Here is a 23,735-nt window from a genome sequence, read left to right on the forward strand (position 1 = left end):
GAGTTTCTGCGATGACAATGAACGTTTTCTCCTTTTCAATAATAATAATAATTATAATTATAATAATGATATTTTTTTTATCTATAATAAAGAAAAGAAAATAGTCCGAAGTGTCTGGTCCGAAACGTCCATGGTCCGAAATGTCCTATTACCTATAATTTATGGGGCGAATCGTAACGATGGCGAATCGTCATGATACCCGGTATGTAACGGCTGATATATGACGGAAAATATTCCAATAGCATTGAAAATCGTAAACTTCCGCTTTAAGAAAAACACGTGTTTTCGTGACTACTTCAGTTTTTATACATTTATTCAGATGAAATAACAATATGCATTGATAATTTTTGAAAATAATAGTAAAATACAATACTGAGAGTATAACTGATTGTTTATTCAATGTTTAATGTAATTATGCCAGCCCCGAGTAAGATATTCACAGGGTATCGTGCTCTTGGATTTGTTAGCAACCATGTTCCACTGGCAGTTCGTTACCACCAGAAGCACAAAGAGAATTATGTTGTAACTTGTGTCGGAAAATGTTTCCATACATATAATGTAAGTAATTTGCTAAAACTTGCAGGATGGTTAATGACATTTAGGAATATAATTTATAATATTCAACTACATGTAGACCCCTACATGTATGTCTTTTCTTTTTATATGTTAGGGAAAAAAGTTAAATAATGGCATACATGTCTAGTTGCTGAACCTGCTGAATTTACTTAAAGGACCTGCACCTCTTCAGTTTTTGGCACTGTCCATTATCACGTTTGGGGATATCAAGATGAAAAATTAAAGTTAGTCAGCCAACAGTGTAGAGCCTACCAAGACTGCATACTTTCAAAATGCATTATGCGTCAATTTAAAGACAAATTTGAATGGCAGAAATTTCATAACTAGTATGATATTTCAAACCTTTTTAGTTTGGTTTATGTTTTTTGCATTTCCATATAATGTTCATGTTGGTTAGAAGCCATACTGTATTTACTGTTTATATGTAATAATGTATTTGTTATAAACCTTATTATATATATTATAGTATTAATGACTTGTCCAATTGATATAGTGTAGACATTTATTCTTATTCATCTCCTTTTCAGTGTTCCAAGCTTGGCATTGTTAGTGTTAGTAAGTATTTTTTTTTCATTAACTCTGTAACATTTATATTTTATTTTGTTTCATATGTATCGCTAAACGCCGTTTTCCGGTACTTTCTGTACATAGCTCTGGGGAATTCGCCTAATGGAGTGTAATAGCGAACTTGATGTTTTTGGCCTTTTTTAAATTAAATTGAAATAAAACAGTTATTTCTTTATATTAAGAAAATATTTTAAATATCATTGTATGAATAATTCCATACAAAAAATAAAGTAAATACACAAGTTTACGCAGAAAATATCCTTATTTATTATGAAAGATTCCACTACGTCTGTTTAAATTTTATTGATTTTCATTATAAAAAATTAATTTTTTGAAAAATTTGCTACAGATATTGAAGGAATATTGATAATTTTCAAAACCATCAATTATTTTCACCTGAAACGGTAAAATAATGATAGAAGAAAATAGAAATATCATGTAACTGTGTTATGTACTTCATTTGGTGTAATTCCCCAGAGCTAAATCCGTAACGTACCGGAAAACGGTGATTAGCTAGGTTTTCGAAAAGGTCAATTTTTAGTAGTGATAGGTGTCTAAGTATCAATGGCAATTATCTCAGTTGGTTAAACTTAAAGGAAATTTGATTTTTCCAATTTTAGATTGTTTGAAATTCATCGTTAAATAAAATTATACTAGTTATGATGGCAATAGTGAAATATTTGTGCAGTCTAAAGGATAACATGCAAAAATGAATGTACTTCAGCATGTTCAGAATGGCATTATAGTAGACATGTTTAAAACACTTTTATTATGTAAGTCAAGAGTACATGTGACCTACACTTTACCTTTATTTTTTATTTTGATCTAAAGGCTATTTTGAGGTTATTGTTATAAAAACTTATAAGTCAACTGTCTGTTTTGAAAAAGACAATGTCACAAATGAAGGGTAGGGTACCCAGGAGAGACAGTGTTTTGTTTTATTGAATAGAAATTCTGAATTCTGTAAAGTATTTAAATGAAGCATTAGAGTGGTAATGATTTTTATGGTGAGAATTTTAATTTATTTCAGGTGACAGTCACCCTGAGGATATAAGTGTTCTAGCAGTGGATAGAGATCTTACATTTACTGCTTGTAGAAATGTTATCAGGGCATTCACAAGGGGAAGGCAGGTAATTGTAATACAGTATTTGATCAGTATTTGATCTTGTAACATATTTTTGTGATATAGGTTAGAACCCCACACAAAGAATATAAACAGGATCATAAAGTGAAAATCTTTGATTATGAAGATGAAATGCACAGCATTTGACACAGGTTGAATTTCATAATTTGTTCAGTTTTGATCATACCGGTAATTATGGGATAGCACTGATAAAGTATCTGTATTTTACATTTTATATGAAACCTAGAAATGATGGGAAAATGGTTATGGTTAAACAAACCTTATTTTGTTTCAATAGCATTAAATTTGGCATCATTAATGAACTTGGAATATTTATTAATGAAATTTGAGAGAATATGTACATTATTTTATTGTTAAATTAAATCTACTTGTTTTCTTTGCTTTTCAATAGTCTATTAATTGTATAATTAACCCAAACTCAGTTACCCAAAGAGCTTAAAGATTTACAGACCTAGGGTTGGGTATGTAAAAAACCATGGCATGGAGAGTCTCCTGTATTACAGTGCAACCTCTGTAAAATGACCCTTTGAATGGCAAACACTGTCTTCTTTACAACAAAAGTAACAATTACAGTGCAACCCATATTCTTCAAATTGTTGGGGGGGGGGGGGTATTCAAATAAAGGGTTGTCGAATAACCAGGGTCAGACTGTCTTTCCAAAGGCTTTACAATCATTTTATACTCTCGAAAGCAACACCTCTTAGCAACAAACAAGTCTTTGTCTCCAAAAGGATATTGCTCTGCAGTAGTTGTACTGTAAATAATTATTTAGGTTAAATGTTTATTTGAAAATTGTACATGTATGCTGTTATATTCAGGTTATACATGTATATGAAGGTCATACAGCAGATGTACATCTATTGTTACCGTTTGGAAATCATCTGATATCAGTGGATGTTGACAGTTCTGTCATTGTATGGGATATCAAGTCTCAAGGTTGGTTATTTACATTTGCTGTATACAACTGTTTGATTCAGTACCCTTGCTGTTCAGGTGAATTTAAATATCAAACAATCATTTTGGCACAGTTTACATACCTTTTTGCCTGAAGTTAAGTTTTAGATTCAAATCTTTGGTCAAAGATATTTCAAGTTTCCTGTCATTTAACTTTACGTCTTGAAAATGTAGACTTGTCTTTATTTGCCATTTTAGGTCAATATTCTGAGATTCAATTCAACAAGACCAGTTTTGAGATCACCACAGTGACCCACCCAAGCACGTACCTCAACAAGATACTATTTGGTAGCAAGCAAGGCAGGTTGGAGTTATGGAATATCAAGAAAAACACTATGATATATTCATTTAAGGGATGGGGTCAACCAGTTACAGTTGTTGAACAGGTGAGTATTTTGGGTTATGGCCAGTAAGTGAGGGAAAGGCACACAGAGGCTGTTGAAGAGTCAACTCGCTTAGCTCAATAGGGACATCATCAAATTTGTTATCCATAGGTGGCTGGTTTGATCATTAGTTGAGGCTAAATTTCTCTGTAACAATTGATCTCATACATTGAGTTTATTGGTCATTTGTCTCTCACTGCAAATTCAGAAATCATGTTGGATTAGTAGTTGGTCACTTGCAATGAAATTGTTAATTACTGGTTAGTTGTCCAGGAAATCCAATTAGGTGGACCACCAGCCAAGAGATGACCAAAATATATTTAAATCAGACCAAACAAACACACTTTTCTTGTAGAGAGAGACCTTCAGTTCCATTTTTCAATATTTTAAGAGCTGGAGATTTGTTGGACACACTGTTTGTTGATGAATGCACCTTGTGTGATTTTATGATACACAATTCTCAAAAAACAGCTAGATTGTACAGCTACTTGATATATTATGAACTTTTTGTTGCTTAAAGGAACTCCACTGAGGTCAAAAAGCCTAAAAATATATAAATTGAAATTCTTATATTGATCAAGGGAAATATAAAGCTTTATATCTTTTACATGCTTGTATGATAAAACTTTTGCATGCAATACATTTTTTAAGGCACCAGCCGTAGATGTTGTTGCGATTGGCTTAGCTAATGGACAGATTATCATCCATAATCTCAAGTTTGACGAGACAATTACAAAGTTTTTACAAGACTGGGGTCCGGTCACTACCATATCGTTTAGAACAGGTAAGAGTTACATTTACTGTGCCCAAAACAAAAGTTATAAGCCTTTGCCACCAGTGTAGAGCCAGGCCAGCCTGAAAAGCTTTTCAAAGTGTTATTGGAAACTGTCGAATACTGTGCAGGCTGAATGCGACTAATGAATATGACTTGACTTGAAAGTTGGATTCCTTGAGATATTTCATGGATTGGATTCTTTAGTGTAGTAATTTGTTGAACTCAATGGTCAAGCACATTGAGAGGAAGTGCAGTGCTCAAGAGCCATAACTTGATCTTGACTAATTACAGAGTTATAGCCCTTTGTTACTTTTCATTGTCCAGAGCATAACTTGAAAACTACTGGTTGGAATTCAAAACAACTTCATACAATGGTCAAGCAGAATAAGAGGAAGTGCAGTGCACAAGAACCATAACTCTATCTAAAGTAATTACATAGTTATTGCCCTTTTTTACTTTTTTTGTCCAGTGCATAACTTGAAAACTACTATTTGGAATTCAATACATTTTCATACTATGGTCAAGTGCAATGAGAGGATCAATTCTTTTACAAGGTATTCTGTTATAAGTAACTTCCTCATTTCTGAAGCAGTCTTGCGGGGGTATTAATCACATTTAGTGATAGTTCTAGTTAATGTTTAGTTATGTTTCCTCAAAATAGCATTGTCTTGTTGCATACATGATACTAATAATAGAATTTAGATTTTGTTTGATATCATTCTCAACAAAACTATTGTTACAATAAATATGGAAGGGAAACTATACATTTAACAAATGTTACTGTGTTATTTTTCTTGGCAGATGGTCATCCTATAATGGCAACAGGAAGTGCTACAGGTCATATTGCATTATGGGATCTGGAGGAGAGGAAGTTGCGCAGCCAGATGAGAGAAGCTCACATGACATCTGTATCAGGCATGCAGTGTTTGCCGTCAGAACCTTTGATGGTCACTTCATCTGCTGATAATACATTGAAGGTATATAATAATATCAGTATTTAATATCCATAATTTCTTATAGATAAGCTATTGAAATTGCTCATAATTTTGAAATAAACTAAAACAGGAAATACATGGGGCTGTTTTATTTCACAACTTTGAAAAATTAATGCAGGAATGTTATAACAAATGACAAAGATCTCTGATTTTGACACACTGTTTTGTTATCCCCCGCCGATGAACTCGGGAGGGGGATATAGTTTTGGCGTTGTCCGTCCGTCCGTCCATCCGTCCGTCCGAATTTCGTTTCCAGAGTAGTTCTCTGCAACTAATGGATGGAATTCAACGAAACTTTATGGGAATGTTGATCAGCATGTGAAGTTGTGCACTTGGGTATTTTCGTCTGGATATTTTTAGTATTTTTAGAGTTATTGCCCTTGACTCAAGAAAATTTTGTCCGAATTTCGTTTCTGGAGTAGTTCTCTGCAACTAATGGCTGGAATTCAACGAAACTTTATGGGAATGTTGATCAGCATGTGAAGTTGTGCACCTGGGTATTTTCGTCTGGAAATTTTTAGTATTTTTAGAGTTATTGCCCTTGACTTAGTAAAATTTTGTAATTTTCAACTTGGGTCGCATGTAACTCAAAAAGTATTTGACCTAGAGTCATGAAACTTTACAGGAATGTTGATCAGTATGTGTAGTTGTGCACCTGGGTATTTTCGTCTGGATATTTTTAGAATTTTTAGAGTTATTGCCCTTGACTTAGTAAAATTTGTAATTTTCAACTTGTGTCGCATGTAACTCAAAAAGTATTTGACCTAGAGTCATGAAACTTTACAGGAATGTTGATCAGTATGTGTAGTTGTGCACCTGGGTATTTTCATGTGGATATTTTTAGTATTTTTAGAGTTATTGCCCTTGACTTAGTAAAATTTTGCAATTTTTAACTTGTGTTGCATGTAACTCAAAAAGTATTTGACCTAGAGTCATGATACTTTACAGGAATGTTGATCAGCATGTGAAGTTGTGCACCTGGGTATTTTCGTCTGGATTTATTTAGTATTTTTAGAGTTATTGCCCTTGACTTAGAAAATGTTTGCAATTTTCAACATGTGTCACATGTAACTCAAAAAGTATTTGACATAGAGTCATTAAACCTTATTGGAAAGTTGCTCAGCATATTTAGTTTGTTCCTGGGGTTTCGCTTGTGGATTTATCCAGTATTTGTAGAGTTATTTCCCTTGACTTAGTAAAAACTGTTTCATTATGTTGTTATTTGATCCTTGAGTGCTTGAGTTAGAATCGACCAACTTTACAGGAATAATGATCAACATCACTAAATTACAGGAATAATGATTCACCTCACTGTGAAGCTATGAACCTGGGACTTTGCATGTGGATTTTTTTCAGTTTTGTTAGAGTTATTGCCCTTGAATTACAGTAGTATAAATTTGCAATTTTCAACTTGGGGTTTGCTTGGGGATTTATTCAGTATTTGTAAAGTTCTTGCCCTTTACTTAGTAAAAAGATTTTTAGTTTTCAAAAAATATTTGACCTAGAGTCATAAGATTGACAGAACAGTGGCGTGGTGGGGGCACCCGTGTCCTATGGACACATTTCTAGTTTTTTAGCTCACCTGACCACGAACTGGTCATGGTGAGGTATAGTGATGGGGCTATGTCCGGCGTCCGTCGTAGTGCGTCGTTCGTCGTCAACAATTGGGTTATTAACAGTCCAGCAGTCACAGTTTTGATCAGATCATCATCAAACTTTGTCAGAAGGTTTGTCTCAATGAAATACAGATCGAGTTCGAAGATGGGTTATCTCGGGTCAAAAACTAGGTCACAGGAGCTAAAAATAGAAAAAGCTTGTTGACACTCTAGAGGCTACAGTTTTCATCCAAATATTCTTGAAATTTGTCAGGAAGGTTGTTTTGATGATATCTAGGCCAAGTTCGAAGATGGGTCATCTCCGGTCAAAAACTAGGTCACAGGAGCTAAAAATAGAAAAAGCTTGTTAACACTCTAACAATTGGGTTGTTAACAGTCTAGCAGTCACAGTTTTGATTGGATCATCATCAAACTTTGTCAGAATGTTTGTCTCAATGAAATACAGATCGAGTTCGAAGATGGGTTATCTCGGGTCAAAAACTAGGTCACAGGAGCTAAAAATAGAAAAAGCTTGTTAACACTCTAGAGGCTGCAGTTTTTATCCAAATATTATGGAAATTTGTCAGGAAGGTTGTTTTGATGATATCTAGGTCAAGTTCGAAGATGGGTCATCTCCGGTCAAAAACTAGGTCACAGGAGCTAAAAATAGAAAAAGCTTGTTAACACTCTAGTGGCTGCAGTTTTTATCCAAATATTCTGGAAATTTGTCAGGTAGGTTGTTTTGATGATATCTAGGTCAAGTTCGAAGATTGCTCATGTCTGGTCAAAAACTAGGTCACAGGAGCTAAAAATAGAAAAAGCTTGTTAACACTCTAGTGGCTGCAGTTTTAATCCAAATATTCTGGAAATTTGTCAGGAAAGTTATTTTGATGATATCTAGGTCAAGTTCGAAGATGGGTCATCTTCGATCAAAAACTAGGTCACAAGAGCTAAAAATAGAAAAAGCTTGTTAACACTCTAGAGGCTGCAGTTTTAATCCAAATATTCTGGAAATTTGTCAGGAAGGTTGTTTTGATGATATCTAGGTCAAGTTGGAAGATGGGTCATCTTCGGTCAAAAAACAAGGTCACAGGAGCTAAAAATAGAAAAAGCTTGTTTACACTGTAGAGGCTGTAGTTTTCATCCAAATATTCTGGAAATTTGTCAGGAAGGTTGTTTTGATGATATCTAGGTCAAGTTCGAAGATGGGTCATCTCCGGTCAAAAACTAGGTCACAGGAGCTAAAAATAGAAAAAGCTTGTTAACACTCTAACAATTGGGTTGTTAACAGTCTAGCAGTCACAGTTTTGATTGGATCATCATCAAATTTTGTCAGAATGTTTGTCTCAATGAAATACAGATCGAGTTCGAAGATGGGTTATCTCGGGTCAAAAACTAGGTCACAGGAGCTTAAAATAGAAAAAGCTTGTTAACACTCTAGTGGCTGCAGTTTTGATCCAAATATTCTGGAAATTTGTCAGGAAGGTTGTTTTGATGATTTCTAGGTCAAGTTCGAAGATGGGTCATCTCCGGTCAAAAACTAGGTCACAGGAGCTAAAAATAGAAAAAGCTTGTTAACACTCTAGTGGCTGCAGTTTTAATCCAAATATTCTGGAAATTTGTCAGGAAAGTTATTTTGATGATATGTAGGTCAAGTTGGAAGATGGGTCATCTTCGATCAAAAACTAGGTCACAGGAGCTAAAAATAGAAAAAGCTTGTTAACACTCTAGAGGCTGCAGTTTTAATCCAAATATTCTGGAAATTTGTCAGGAAGGTTGTTTTGATGATATCTAGGTCAAGTTGGAAGATGGGTCATCTTCGGTCAAAAACTAGGTCACAGGAGTTAAAATTAGAAAAAGCTTGTTAACACTCTAGAGGCTGTAGTTTTCATCCAAATATTCTGGAAATTTGTCAGGAAGGTTGTTTTGATGATATTTAGGTCAAGATTGAAGATGGGTCATGTCCGGTCAAAAACTAGGTCACAGGAGCTGAAAAATAGAAAAAGCTTGTTAACACTCTAGTGGCTGTAGTTTTCATCCAAATATTCTGGAAATTTGTCAGGAAGGTTGTTTTGATGATATCTAGGTCATGTTCGAAGATGGGTCATCTCTGGTCAAAAACTAGGTCACAGGAGCTAAAAATAGAAAAAGCTTGTTAACACTCTAGTGGCTGCAGTTTTCATCCAAATATTCTGGAAATTTGTCAGGAAAGTTGTTTTGATGATTTCTAGGTCAAGTTCGAAGATGGGTCATCTTCGGTCAAAAACTAGGTCACAGGAGCTAAAAATAGAAAAAGCTTGTTAACACTCTAGAGGCTGCAGTTTTTATCCAAATATTCTGGAAATTTGTCAGGAAGGTTGTTTTGATGATATCTAAGTCAAGTTCGAAGATGGGTCATCTCCGGTCAAAAACTAGGTCACAGGAGCTAAAAATAGAAAAAGCTTGTTAACACTCTAGTGGCTGCAGTTTTGATCCAAATATTCTGGAAATTTGTCAGGAAGGTTGTTTTGATGATATCTAGGTCAAGTTCGAAGATGGGTCATCTCCGGTCAAAAACTAGGTCACAGGAGCTATAAATAGAAAAAGCTTATTAACACTCTAGTGGCTGCAGTTTTCATCCAAATATTCTGGAAATTTGTCAGGAAAGTTGTTTTGATGATTTCTAGGTCAAGTTCGAAGAAGTGTCATGTCCGGTCGAAAACTAGGTCACTGGAGCTAAAAATAGAAAAAGGTTGTTAACACTCTAGGGGCTGCAGTTTGCATCCAAATATTCTGGAAATTTGTCAGGAAGGTTGTTTAGATGATATCTAAGTTAAGTTCGAAGATGGGTCATGTCTGGTCAAAAATTAGGTCACAGGGGCTAAAAATAGAAAAAGCTTGTTAACACTCTAGTGACTGCAGTTTTCATCCAAATATTCTGGAAATTTGTCAGGAAGGTTGTTTTGATGATATCTAGGTCAAGATTGAAGATGGGTCATGTCCGGTCAAAAACTAGGTCACAGGAGCTGAAAAATAGAAAAAGCTTGTTAACACTCTAGTGGCTGCAGTTTTCATCCAAATATTCTGGAAATTTGTCAGGAAAGTTGTTTTGATGATTTCTAGGTCAAGTTCGAAGATGGGTCATCTTCGGTCAAAAACTAGGTCACAGGAGCTAAATATAGAAAAAGCTTGTTAACACTCTAGTGGCTGCAGTTTTCATCCAAACATTCTGGAAATTTGTCAGGAAAGTTGTTTTGATGATTTCTAGGTCAAGTTCGAAGATGGGTCATCTCAGGTCTCATGTCCAGTCAAAAACTAGGCCACCGGAGCTAAAAATAGAAAAATCTTTTTAACACTCTGGTGGCTGCAGTTTTAATCCAAATTGCCTGGAAATTGGTCAGGAAGGTTGTTTTGATATTTTCTAGGTCAAGTTTGAATATGGGGCGTGTCCGGTCAAAAATTAGGTCACATTGCCCAAATATGGAAAAGTCTTTATAACACACTAGAGGTCACATGTTTTACTCAGTTGTCATCTAACTTGGCCATGATGCTTGTTTAAGACATTGCTTGGATGCGGTTGTGTCAGGTGAGCGATCCAGGGCCATCATGGCCCTCTTGTATTAAAGAAGAATTAAAATGATTTGTTACAATAACATTTAAAAATATTTGAAAATTGTGAGATCCCTTCTTGATGCCTTGAAAATGGCAATGAAGTCCAGACTTCCCGAAAGTTGAAAAAAACTGTCAGACATTCGGTCTGACAAACCATGAAAATCTGTCGGACCGAAACAAAATCTGTCGGACCAAATAAAATTGATCAAAATCAAAGAAAAACTTGTGTTTGTATTTCTAAGACACTTTTTGTCTTTTATTTTTTCGCCGTAAAAATCGGCACTATCCGTACAGCGCATTTTCATCTTCTCCCAGTCATACACCAATGATTCATGGTTCTGCTTCCATTTCTCATGAAACTTTGTCTCAGGTCTATTCTTTTCATCCTTTTATTGCTGTTCTGCGCACTCTTCTGACGTAGATTTTCGTTTTTCCCCAGGTTTGGCACCTTTAGCGACGCCATTTTGTATACATGCGGCTTGGATAAAAGCCGGACAGTCGGACCGATCCGGAATAAAAAAATGTCGGACCTGATCAAAATTTATCAGACATGTCCGTCGGACCGACGTATTTCGGGAAGTCTGAAGTCTAGGGTGGTCCCCTGCCAAAGTTGATCAAATGGTTCCGGTCTGTTGCATAAGTAGGTCACAGGGCCAGAAAAGGAGTTTCAAAAATGCAAAATTAAAAAATCTTGTCTGAAAGTACAAGGCCTAGAGCTTTGATATTTGGTATATGATATAACCTATAGGTCCTCTACCAAAATTGTTCAAATTTTAGCCCTGGGGTCAAAATTGGCCCCACTCAAGGGGGTCATAGATTTTCCTTATATGTAAATAGTGAAAACTTAAAAATTCTTCTTGTTTGAAGGTACAAGGCTTCAAGTTCAAAGAATATTATAGTTTATGCCATGATTAATATATAAATAAAGCCTTATGTCTTCAGTTGTTGTGTTAATAATAACCAGTACTTGGCGGGGGATATAAATTCAACGAATTTGCTTGTTTAAAACTGTTATTCTAAAACATTTTTGAGATCAGTCTTCAGAATTTATTAAGGACAAGTACAACATGGACTTTCCTCTTAAGTTAAATTATTTAATTATCTTAAAATATTTAAGAAAAAACATTTCAGGTGTGGATATTTGATTTGCCAGATGGGGGTGGAAGACTTCTGCGTAACAGGTCAGGACACTCGGCACCTTCCACAAAATTGAGGCATTATGGGACAGATGGTCAGAACATTGTTACAGCAGGTAGGATTTTGTTGTTGTTTGTTTTAATTTTCTTATGAATCAATAATTGAAGATTGAAATTGGAAATATGGTCTAAATATCTTTTTTAGAGATGTAAAGTTAGATAGACTTTAATTCAGGTGGAAATATATCTTAGCCAGGTTGCATAGGTGTCTCATGATGAATTGTTTGCTTTACAAAACAACAGAATGATTATCAGTCAAAGTTACAGGTTGGCACCTAGGTCTTTGTTGTATGACACCTTTCGTGCATTAACTGCTTGTTATAGCAAATTCTTCCTTTAATGGCTCAAAAGGGAGGGCATTAGATTAGTTATTCAAGGGTAGCTGGTTCAATCCTTAGGCAAGATGTGATTTCTTAGTGATCATTGATTATGGACTTTGATGATTGAGACAAATGGTCATTAATTTTTTTTCCTTCACTGCTTTTCAGAGGTCATGTGCCAGTCTCTTACTCAAAAGTTTGTAATTACTGATTGTTTATTCAGAAGGATCTACCTTTGAGTTAAAACAAAAAAAATGTGTTAAAGTTGGCATGAAAACAAAGTTCCTTTAATCTAGGTAGTTTAGGTTTAGACCAAGGCTCATGCATGATTCATCTTGGAAATACAGTATGGTTAGAATTTAGAAATGAAAACTTGTGTAAGAACGTTACATAACTGTTATTGTTTTACTCTTTTTTGCTAATGAAATTTTGAACAACTTGTACTATTTTTAATGCACATATAATAACAAAATGTCTTGATTAATATAATTCATATTGTATAGGTCAGGACAGTACAATGAGGTCATTTTCCACAGTACATGACAAGCACCACAAAAGTCTTGGCAGGGCCTCGTACAATAAGCAGCTTAGTAAGAAGAACACATTGAAATATGATGAACACAAGATGCCATATATTGTTGACTTTGCTACAGGTTTGTCTGATTTTAAGTATAGTATAACATTAATTGCTATATTTTAGCTTGACTGGTATTATGTGAGACTTGTCAAGTTATTTGTTTTATCAGATTTCTTGATCCTCCTTTAGGTCATAAAGGGAGAAAGCATTGGAAATGTAACCAGGTGGTTGAATAGTTAGATTCTTAGGGAGGTCATATTTATCTGTGACAATTGCTCTCGGACATTGACTGTTATGGTCATTTGTCTCTCATTGATGATTCAGAAATCATGTGGGATAAGTAGTTGGCTTGTCGAGAAATTTCCGGTAAATTGGATCGATTTGCTTGTCCCTTATTACCTCAAGCTTGGGCAGAATTTTTTTAAGTTACTGGTGTAGATCTACACGAAGATTTTGATACATATCATTTACTTAAAATTTCGAATTATTCCATTACGTTTGCCTACTTTTTACGAAAACAAGGATTGTGTCATAGTTGTATATTATTTATAAGAAAAGATTCAACTCTATTCAAGCCATATCTTCTAGATGTTTATATTTTTGGTGAAATACTTTGTGAGAATTTACCATACTGTCAAAATTTGTATCAAGGGACTACTCAAAGAAAATGCAAAAAAAAAATGGTAGCTTAATTCATCTCTTTATACAAAGCATGACATTTCAAGTAAAGCCAAAGTTAAGAATATTTCTCTTGAATACAGCAGTGTTCTATAAAAACACAAAGGCATGATGAAATTTAGATGAAAATTACATTCTAAGATACAAGTGGTCACATGAGAAAGATTGACAGAAAATATTGCTAGGCAAGTAGTCAGTCACCTTTGCTAATCTGAGTGAGCACTGTATTTAAGGATTCTGATTTCCAGATGAGCCATGTATTATCTAGCTGTTCAATTTCTTTAGCAAAATTTCTGAGTTTTTTTTCATTTTATATTCATAAACAGAACAAACAAGACAGAGTGATTGGGACAATATTCTGGCGTGTCACAGAGGCCTGCGTGTTGTTACTACCTGGAACTATGTAAAGTCTACTATGGGTCAACATAAATTTGATCATAAAAGATTTACAAAGAATGCCGCTCAGCACATGCACACTGTTGCTCAGGTAAAATATCTGTCTTGAATCGTCTGAACTTTGTATAAATGGAATAATTTGGTGTTATTATACAGTAAAAACTTTTGTGATATATCTTGTTGATGGCATATTTATATTTGATGTTATTTGGAAACATTTGTCTGTATTATAGTGTGTAGAGATCACATCTTGTGGTAACTTTGGTCTGATTGGCTACAGTTCTGGGCATATAGACGTGTATAATCTACAGTCTGGTATACATAGAGGAAGTTTTGAGGATCATTCTGGGGAACAGGCCGGCATTAAACAAGCAAAAGGTATAAACAAATGTCAGTTATATTTAGTTTTGTTTATGGATTAGGAATTTGTGCTGATTTTTTTCAGACGAGACACCTAAACAATGTAGAAAATGAAGGTAGATTTTAATATTAGATTATTATTTTTTCTGCAAGGAATTCACACTAATTCTTCAAGGGAGACAACCTAACATTATAAATAATAAGGTAAATTTGATTATAGATTGCATTGTCTGTGTAAGGAATTCATATTGTTTGTTCAGTGGGGATAACTCTTTAAAGGTTTCTATAAATATGGCTTTCAGTCATTATTGTTCATTTTTAAGAGTTAAATTTTTTTTTCTCAGGGGAGACAACTTGACAATGTAGAATGTTAAGACAAATATGAATGATATAGTGTAATAAATTTTGAATGAAATATACTCATAGACACAAAATAGAAATTATGTCAAACTAATAAGGAGTACAACTTACCACAGCTCTTGTTGTCATGGCAAGAAAAATTTCTTTTATGCTTGGATCAGTAGATAATGAGATTGTGTTGATCTGTCTTGTTTGTCTTATTTGAAGCATGGAAGTTATTCCACGTACAGCCTCCAACCTTCACAGGGGCATGCACAGAAAAGACTTACTTATGGTCAAGGGTCAATGAGGTTAAGGTCCCAGATGTGGGCATGACACTCCTAAAACATAGAGCTTGTTTTACTCTGAGTTTTTAAATGTAAATATATGTACATGTATGTTAACATTTTTTTTCAATTCACAAGAGCTTGCACCTTTAAATCTACCCGGAAGACTTACTTTGGATCAAAGGTCAACGAGGTCGAGGCCCCTGATGTGGGCATGACATTCATTCAAACATATTGCTTGTTTTACTGTGAATATTTTCATTGTAAATATGTGTATGTTAACTTTTTTTTCAGCACACAATTCCCATGTACAGGGTGTAGTTGTTGATGGGTTGAATCAGCTCGCTATCTCTGCAGGCAGGGAGGGTGATATAAAGTTCTGGAAATTCAAAGACAAAAAGCTGTTGGACACATGTAAACTGGACTCCACTGTTTCTAAGATACTCCTTCATAGAGAAAGGTAAATTTTTCATTTTCTTGATGCTATTTTCGACTGTAAGCAATAGATATACTCAAGTTAAAGATTTTTCAAAAATTTACTCTGCCATTATAAGGGGTAACTTGATATTATAAAGGCTAGTATGAGTTAAATGTTAAGATATTTGTTCATCTTAAACAAATAATCTCCAGTTCCAGTGTTAAGTGGGTCAAATTTACACACCTAATTAACTTGAACTTTGATGAGATACTTATTCACTTTAAGCTTGGAGTTCTATGAAATGCATTTGTAGGGGGGAGAAAATCATGAAAGCCGTTTTTGCTTTATTATTTCCAATGTTTGACTTTGAATATTTGCTTTTCTCGAAAACCATTAAAGGTATTCGCTTCGAACTTTAAATATTTCTTGACTTTCAAAGGCAGGTAAGTCTGATAAGCATGTGTGCAGAGTAATGCCCCCTTTTCAATGTTGCTTTTTTTACTATCCAGCACTGAGAAAAGTGGAGCACTCTGTCTGTGGACAAGTCTTGTTTAATAAGATACAAATCTCTAGATCTCTTGATATGATGTTTGAATAAAGTAAACGTTCAGATCTTAGTGATGAAACCTTCTTTACTGATCAAGAGATCTTAGTTAATTATTTGTAATGACTTTGTTGGACAGCTTTCGTGATGCTTCACAATTTTTTGCAGATTTTCGCTCTTTTACTTAAACTTCTTATCATTTCTTTATATTAAAGACATTTTTATAGCTGTTTTATTATTATATCATCTGATAACCTAATGTTTCAATGTGAGCAGTACTGATCATACAATCGTCTGTTTTCTGTTACATGCACTTAATAGTTGTTAACATGCTAATGCTCAGTTTTGATGGGACATTAAAACAATGTCATCAGGACTGGTCTGATCAAATCATTAAAGAAAATGTTTGTGTTTTATTGTTAATTTAAGTGACTTTATTTTTAAGTTTGGAAATTCCTAAATTTGAGCAACATAAAAAGTTAAGTTTTGAATGTTAAATTTTCCCATGGATTAGTGGGTCTTTATTTCAAACCTCTGATAAAATAGAAGTTTGATGAAATTTTCTACAGTTTTAAGATACAAATAAAACAGTCACATTCTGTAGATAAATATTATCTCTTGACATGATGTTTCAATAAAGTAAACGTTCAGATCTACATGATGAAAACATTTGCACTGATCAAGAGATCTAAATAATTACCTTAATGATTTTAAAAAGACTGGCACTTTTTAAAAATATTTTAGCACTTTACCAAAATTGCTTATTTCTTTTTATGATTAGCTTCCAATGTCAGCTCACCCAAGCTTGTAATTATTTAGTGTGAGCTGAATGGACCAGTTAGTTGTCCATGTTCTGTCTATGTTCTGTCTAACACACTAAAAGGTTGTTATTGGTGCAGTTTTGATAGAACCCTTATCAAACTTTGTCAGAATGTTTGTCTCAATAAAGAAAGTCTTTGGCATAATAAAACAAGGATCATCTCTGGGTAAAAAACCAGGTCACTAGTCAAATTTTGTTGAAATGTTTGTTTTAATGGTATCTTGGAAAATTAGATCATGGGTCATTTTGGGTTGGATAATTAAATTAAGTCACCAGGTCAAATCAATGAGAAATTTGTAAACACTAAGAGACCATTTTTTTATCAAGCCTGAATGAACTTTGCATTGCATGTCTGTCTTGATAACTTCTAGATTAGATTTTAATACAGGACAGGCGTAAAAATAAACTAATTTAGGCTTAACACACAAACACTGTAAGGCACAGTTTTGATTTAATCTTCTTCACACTTAGGGAAAATGTTTTGTTGTTGTTTTTTAAAACATCTTTAAAACAAGATGCTTTGACATTAACACCAGGTCCTGTTCTGTGCATAAGTAGATCTTCAGTTAACACACCTGATTAACTTGTACATTGATAAAAAAAACGAATGTTTACTCATACGATATTGTGTAATAAAATACAATATACAATCTATAAAATTATCACATAGATGCATATGATATCTTGATATGATGTTTATAAAAAAGTAAACGTTCAGATCTTCATGATGAAAGCGTTTCAACTGATCAAGAGATATATATGTATAGAGAAGTTTCTAAAGGTAACAGAGAAAACAGCTTTGATGACGTTGGCATTATTTTGAAGATTTATGCTCTTAACTTTGCAGGCAATTGTAGCAGCTATGTTTTATATAAAAATATATAAAAATGTGTTCAGAATATTTACCACCAAAAGATCTTGATTGTTTGATTGAATCAGCCTGACAATGACATACATGAAAGAGTTGTGGTCTGTCAAGCGGCCAATTTCATTTTATTGCATGATAATATTTCAATTTTTTGTTTGAATAGAATTTAACATAGGGGCATCCATGGCCAAGTGGTTATGGTCATTGTTTTTGTCATTGACTTCAAACCACTTGCCTCACTGTTATGAGTTCAAATCTTGTAAGGGGCTTTGGATTCCTTATGTGATGAAGCTAACCAGTTTGCTTATGGAACAGCAGTCCACATTCATTTTCATAACATTAATATATATAAATTTTTATCGTATATTTATGTGCTTGAAAACTTAGTCTTTGTTTAAATGAGAAAAGTTCTGGTCACAGAATTTTATTATCTTTTACAGTTCAATGATGGCTGTGGCAAGGGACGATTTCCATGTTTATATTATAGACATAGATACTAGAAAAGTTGTAAGAAAGTTCATAGGTCACGATAACAGAATAACAGATATGGTAAGTATAGATTAGCTCTGACTTTGCTGAAACAGAAAGTAATTAGCCCTTGCCACCTGTATGCTGTCAGACCAGCCTCTACACTGTTGGTTGACTAACTTAAAAAAATTCACCTTGATTTTCCCCAAAATTGATAACATGCTTTATACATTTGCTTTGCGTAATGTAATTTCCTTTCTAAGAATAAATTCTTTATGCCTTTGTTTGGGAGTCAAATCAATGTTTTTTGTGAGAGGTCAAATGTCAAGGTTATACAAGAGAGGTCAAGGTTTTTATTTAGAGACATCAAAGCTATGAATAAGAGGTCAAAATGTGAAGGTTATTAGATGTCCAGACTAATTATTAAAGGTCAAATGTTTGAAGCAGCAGTATGATGTGTGCATCTTGATTGATTTTTGATGTGGGTCCATATTTTTATTACAGACTTTCAGTGCAGATGCAAGATGGTTGATCACAGCTGCCATGGATTGTACACTCAGAGTCTGGGATCTACCAACCGGCAGGTAATAGTTACTGTGAACACTTTGAACAGACAGTTATTTTGGTGATTTACATTTATTGTTGAAATTAAACTGCACACCCAGAAACAACAAATGACCCATAGTCCTTACCCTGTTGAAACCTTTACTGTGTAATCTGATAATACTGTGTAGTCTCTCATGTTGGATGACAAAGGCATGTGTATATTTTAATTTGATAGCATTTGACTTCACAGGAAAATATTTGCTTTACCCGATCAGTAGAGTCTTTCTGCTATACTCAAGTTGTTGCTTTTACAGATTGGTAGATTGTTTCTTGGTTGACAGTGCTGTAATGTCATTGTCAATGTCACCAAACTACGATTTCCTCGCCACTTGTCACCTTGACGATGTAGGGATCTACCTGTGGGCCAACAAAACACTGTTCTCACATGTGCCACTTACAGCGTTGCCAAGCAACTATGAACCACAGATGATTGAAATGCCCACAACCAGGAAACATACTGCAGGTATAATATAATATTAGGACAAAAACCAGTTATGGTTATGTGTGCATCAGTTAGGTTTGGATAGGTGGGGGGTTTTTTTGTAAAGAAAAACATTAAATGTATGTAGGAAGAATATGATTTCGTTTGTGACATAATTTGAAGAACAGTCAAGAACACTGTAATTTAATACACTTACAGGGACTCCACTTGGCTTTTTTTGACATGACAGGACTGGAAATAATTTTAGATTAATGTTCCATTTGATGTAGGTCTAGACAAATAACTTATGGACAAAATTTAAGATCATTGGCTCTCTTTGTTTTTCAAGAATAATTTTTCTAATGGAGAAAATGACCCAAAATTGAAAGGCCTTACAAAATATGTTATTGTCGTAAAAAAATGTCTTTTTACACATGCAACATTGTTTTCTTACTTTGTCTTTTTCTCTTAAAAGAGGTTTGAGGTAAGTAGGTTAAAGCCTAAGGTCAATATTTTTTTGGTAATGTCACTTTTAGGAGTGAAATGTTACTAGAAAATAAAACTTGTTTGTCTACCTCAGAAATATGAAACAAGTATAGAGAAAAGTTTAGTCAGTTCTATAATGAATGTATTGAATTGTTTTGTTTAATTTCACAGCAGAAGATGTTGACGAGGATATTAAGGAAGAGGAAGAAGAATTCATCCGTGCCGAGTTCAAATCTTCCGAGCAGATCAGTCACGAATTAATCACACTTTCGTTACTACCCAACTCTAGATGGCAGAATCTGCTTAACTTAGATGTTATCAAGGTATTGTTACTTCTTCATTGATCAATTTAGACTTCAGTTACCTTTGCTCCATTGTCTAATGTTTGGCCACTTTTGTTAATATCTTTATTTTGTTGTATTTTGAATATTTAGCCAAATACAAAAATTACCTAACCTATAAAAGACCACTGCCCTGTTTTTATCACTCTAAACATTACCAATTAAATCCAGAAGAATACATAAGGAAATTTCTATGAGTCCATGGATTATTTATATTTCATACAAGGTTTTATAAAATTGAAAACTATCATGGCAACATGTAAATTTATTCTGTTTTTAACCTGTAAAATTCTATTTATACAGAATGTCTGTTTAACTTTCACAACTTCAGATTTCATTTCAAACAATAACAGAATAATACTTGCCAAGGTTATACAACTATTTATCAGCAGGGCAGTCTCACTAATGAGATGGTCTCATAACTTGGAGTTTTCATTGTTTACATTATAGTGATTAATGAATACTTTATAATAAGGGTCATTTAATTTTTATCTGAGCATTTTCAAAACAATTATCATTAATGGCCTAAGAAATATTAGAAAATTAACAGTAGTTAATATGGTTATCATTTTGTCAGTTGAGGAAGCTTTATAAGTCAAACATGTTTTGACATTTAAGATATTGTTTTTTTTTTAATTTATTCATTACAGTTGTTCTTGAAAATTTCATATTTCTTAAGGTTTTGATAATAAGTTAGGAAATTATCTTTATTTGTAATTTGCAGTGTAAGTAGATTGAATTTTCTTGTTACTGATAATGAGATGATGAATGAAAAATGAGAATGTTTTCTTTTCAAAAGCAAAGAAACAAACCCAGAGAGCCACCAAAAGCACCTAAAGCTGCACCCTTCTTTCTGCCAACTGTAGCCGGCCTGGAACCTAAATTTGCTGTAGATGATGAAGGTGCTGGAGAGGGCAGGAACAAGGTAAGAATGAACTCTATAGATCCTGGCAATGCTCGTATTTGAACAAAATTTATAAAGAAATTCCCTGAGTTGAAACAGGGGTGTTTGATTGGTTGGAAACTGACACAGAATCTACACAGACCAATGAAAATCCCTGAGAGAGAACTCCCATTACCTTGTAAAAGTCTTGTAATAGACTTTGTACATGTATACTGAATTTGTGAACCTGTTCATTGTAATTTAAGGGATTTGAATATTTAAAATGAAATTGTTATAAATTGAGAGAAGCTGTAATAGGGAAAACATTAGGTTGTGCATGCTTGATTTGCAAGTTCAGCTGATTGAAATAGAAAGTAGTGAATAGTTTAATGTGTGGGGCTATTCTTTATACCACGGGTGTGACATTAGTGTTGTACTTAGTTAAGGGTTAAGGTGCCACTTTACAGTGTATATCTCAGTCACAACTTAAGGAATTCATTTAAAGTTCTACCTTCTCAACTAGGGAAAGCATTCTTTTTATACTTAGTTTATGTGTTGAAGATCAGTGTTGTAGTCCGAGACCAAAATCTGTATTTCTAGCTTATGTTATTAGTACTGAATTATCCCCCTTTTATGAGCTTGGAAAATTCTGCATGGCAAATGTTTAACTGGCAATTATGAGAAAAATCAAGTGCACTGTATATCTGAGAGCTGTTGTTGTTTTTCAGGGTAAAGTCCAGGCAGGAAATCTTATGCCATTATGTACATTGGGACAGTTATTAAAGGAAGGAAGTTCAAAATCAAACTGTAAGTTACAATTACAATGTATATAAATCTAATACATAATGAAACAATCAAGAAATTCTTACATGGTACACATGTGACAGTAAAGTGCTTGTATAAGTATTTTAAAACTGCAAGTTTTACCTATTTTCAGCTAGGATGTCATATATATGAATTGTTAATAAGTATACACACCTGCAGCTTTGTAAATAAATTTCCTAAAAGTTAAAGTATATTTACTTTTGTTATCACTGGTCACCATTTGTCTACCCCTTTATTTTTTCTTGTGTAAACCTTTGCTTGTCCTATTATATTATGTCCAAGCTTTAATGCTTAAATTGGTCTTTTATAGTACTATGCCATTAATTAAAATTAATTTATTTATCCCTAGATGATAAAGTCACAGAGTATATGAAGAGCCTTGGACCTTCAGCTGTGGATGTTGAGATTCGGTCCCTGGCACCAGAGATGGGTGGCTCGGTGGTAGTCATGTGCAATTTTCTACAATTTGTTCAGTCGGTCTTACAGACCAACAAAAACTTTGAAATTATTCAGGCTTATTTAGGATTGTTTCTAAAGGTAAGTGCATGAATATGTGTTTATTTAGATACTTTTTGCTGAAAAAGTATTGTATCATAACTTGCTGGAACCGTAAGTGAATAGCCTTTGCCGCCAGTATAGAACCAGGCCAGCTTGCACATCTGTGCAGTCATCCAGGCCCTATACTGTTGGTAGCTCAATTTTTGTATTTTTATATAAAAATCCCTTAAACTTTGAATAGAATTTCCTATAGACAGAACTGGTTAATCTATTACACAAATTCAGCATGTTATGAGTTGATTTTAAGTCATGGGTGATGGCATTCTGTTGCTGCTGCATTTATACATTTAAATGATAAAATAATGAACATATAAGTTAGGAAATAAACAGTTCAGTATCCATGTGAACATTTAAGTTTTGAAATGAACAGTACAGTAGCTTTATGAACTTTTGTATTATGAAATAAACAGTAGTGTCTCTTAATGAAAAGTCAGGAAACTTGCATATCTTTTATTGTAATTCCATGATATTTTGCAACCTTAAAGGTTATTCCTTTATTATGAATGTCACATAAATATACCTTAAGATCTAATTTTGCTAGTTGTTAGTTTTTCCTGTATTTAAAATTAACTGATGGTGCCTTTTAATCTTATTTCGCAGGTTCATAGTGAAATTCTGTCAAGTGAGCCAGAAGTTGTGAAGGAACTAGAGAAATTATCTGATCTACAGTCAACCTCATGGTGTACTGTACAAGATTTGTTTAATCAGACATTATGTTTAGTTAACTATCTTAGAACAGCTGTGTTATAGTTATAAATAAAATCTGTAAAAAGATAAAAATAAAGAAACGTGTTCTTTCATAATTTTTAACAAAAAAAAGAAAAAAAGGTTAGTAAAGTCATGATACATGTTATCCTTCTGTCGGCAACCGGTTACGTGCAGTCTAACCAGGCTCTATACTGTTGATAGACATCTTTTCTTATTTTCATTGTGATATCGCTAAAACTGATAGAGGACTGTTCCAGAATAGAATTTATAGAAATTCAGCACTTTTTTTCAAATTAAAAGGTTACAAAGTCTATCAAACAAGCTTATTATTGTTAAAATTATATTAATCATGTCTAAGTCCATAAGTAAGAAAGTGTTTTAGTACTATTGAGTATTGAATAGCAATACACAATGTACGACCTTTGTACGTGTATACCTTTTCTGTGTGATTGTAATACTTAAACATGCAGAATTTGAAAGGATCTGACCCAATATACGGCCAATAATATGAGTGACCTTCCTACTCCTGCAGTGATTAGCTGGGAAAGGTTAGTGCTATCAAAATTGAATGGTGATCTTTATCTAATGACCCCCCCCCCCCCCACACACACACACCTAAATAATTTTAAAAAAAACAAAGGTAACTCAAGGAATCATACAAACTGCGTGAAAGCTTACAAAATGTTCATATTCTAAAATTTATGTCACTTGCAAGTTGCAACCCCAGTAAAAGATTTTTATATACATGTAATGTTGGTAGGGAAAAAACAAATGCCCGTACATGTGCAGACACTACATACATTTTTTTAACGATTTATCATCACACAAAAAAGTCCAACATTAAAGTCGATTAAAGTGGATTTATAATGTTTGCCCCTACATGTGCAATGGTTAAAGTTATAACACATCAAGTTAGTACGAAAGCCTAATAGTGTCAAATAAAATAAAAATGCAAAGGCGTTATAACGCGAATAAAGGCATTATTACGCGAATCAAAAGGCGTAATAACGCGAATAAAGGCGTTATAACGCGAATCAAAAGGCGTAATAACGCGA

At 33.8% G+C, this 23,735-nt stretch overlaps 1 protein-coding gene across 2 annotated transcripts; it reads left to right on the top strand.

The window, feature by feature from the left end:
- The first annotated feature begins 237 nt into the window (after nt 1-237).
- LOC132760588 (WD repeat-containing protein 36-like) lies at nt 238-22,756 on the top strand. 2 transcript variants are annotated; one of them, XM_060752591.1, is made up of 20 exons: nt 238-558; nt 1,104-1,131; nt 2,174-2,274; nt 3,107-3,224; nt 3,441-3,628; nt 4,277-4,409; nt 5,202-5,377; nt 11,713-11,833; nt 12,601-12,750; nt 13,679-13,839; nt 13,982-14,126; nt 15,029-15,194; nt 17,825-17,933; nt 18,357-18,436; nt 18,713-18,921; nt 19,540-19,688; nt 20,506-20,631; nt 21,318-21,396; nt 21,764-21,951; nt 22,573-22,756. In XM_060752591.1, the coding sequence occupies exons 1-20, from the start codon at nt 400-402 to the stop codon at nt 22,720-22,722; spliced, it is 2,736 nt and encodes a 911-aa protein (XP_060608574.1). In that variant the 5' UTR covers nt 238-399; the 3' UTR covers nt 22,723-22,756. The 2 variants fall into 2 exon arrangements, with proteins under 2 accessions (XP_060608574.1, XP_060608573.1); XM_060752590.1 differs by having other exon boundaries at nt 239-558; nt 19,537-19,688.
- Nucleotides 22,757-23,735: the final 979 nt, after the last annotated feature.

This window comes from Ruditapes philippinarum, unplaced genomic scaffold (genome assembly GCF_026571515.1).
Source record: "Ruditapes philippinarum isolate M1 unplaced genomic scaffold, ASM2657151v2 ctg1341_1_1_1_1, whole genome shotgun sequence".
NCBI lineage: Eukaryota > Metazoa > Mollusca > Bivalvia > Venerida > Veneridae > Ruditapes > Ruditapes philippinarum.

Excerpts from the sequence above, each read along its gene's own strand:
- LOC132760588 (XM_060752590.1), top strand. The coding sequence starts at position 400 with ATGTTTAATGTAATTATGCCAGCCCCGAGTAAGATATTCACAGGGTAT. Across the intron at positions 1,132-2,173 it reads GCTTGGCATTGTTAGTGTTA|GTGACAGTCACCCTGAGGAT; the intron begins GTAAGTATTTTT and ends AATTTATTTCAG. Across the intron at positions 3,629-4,276 it reads CAGTTACAGTTGTTGAACAG|GCACCAGCCGTAGATGTTGT; the intron begins GTGAGTATTTTG and ends ACATTTTTTAAG.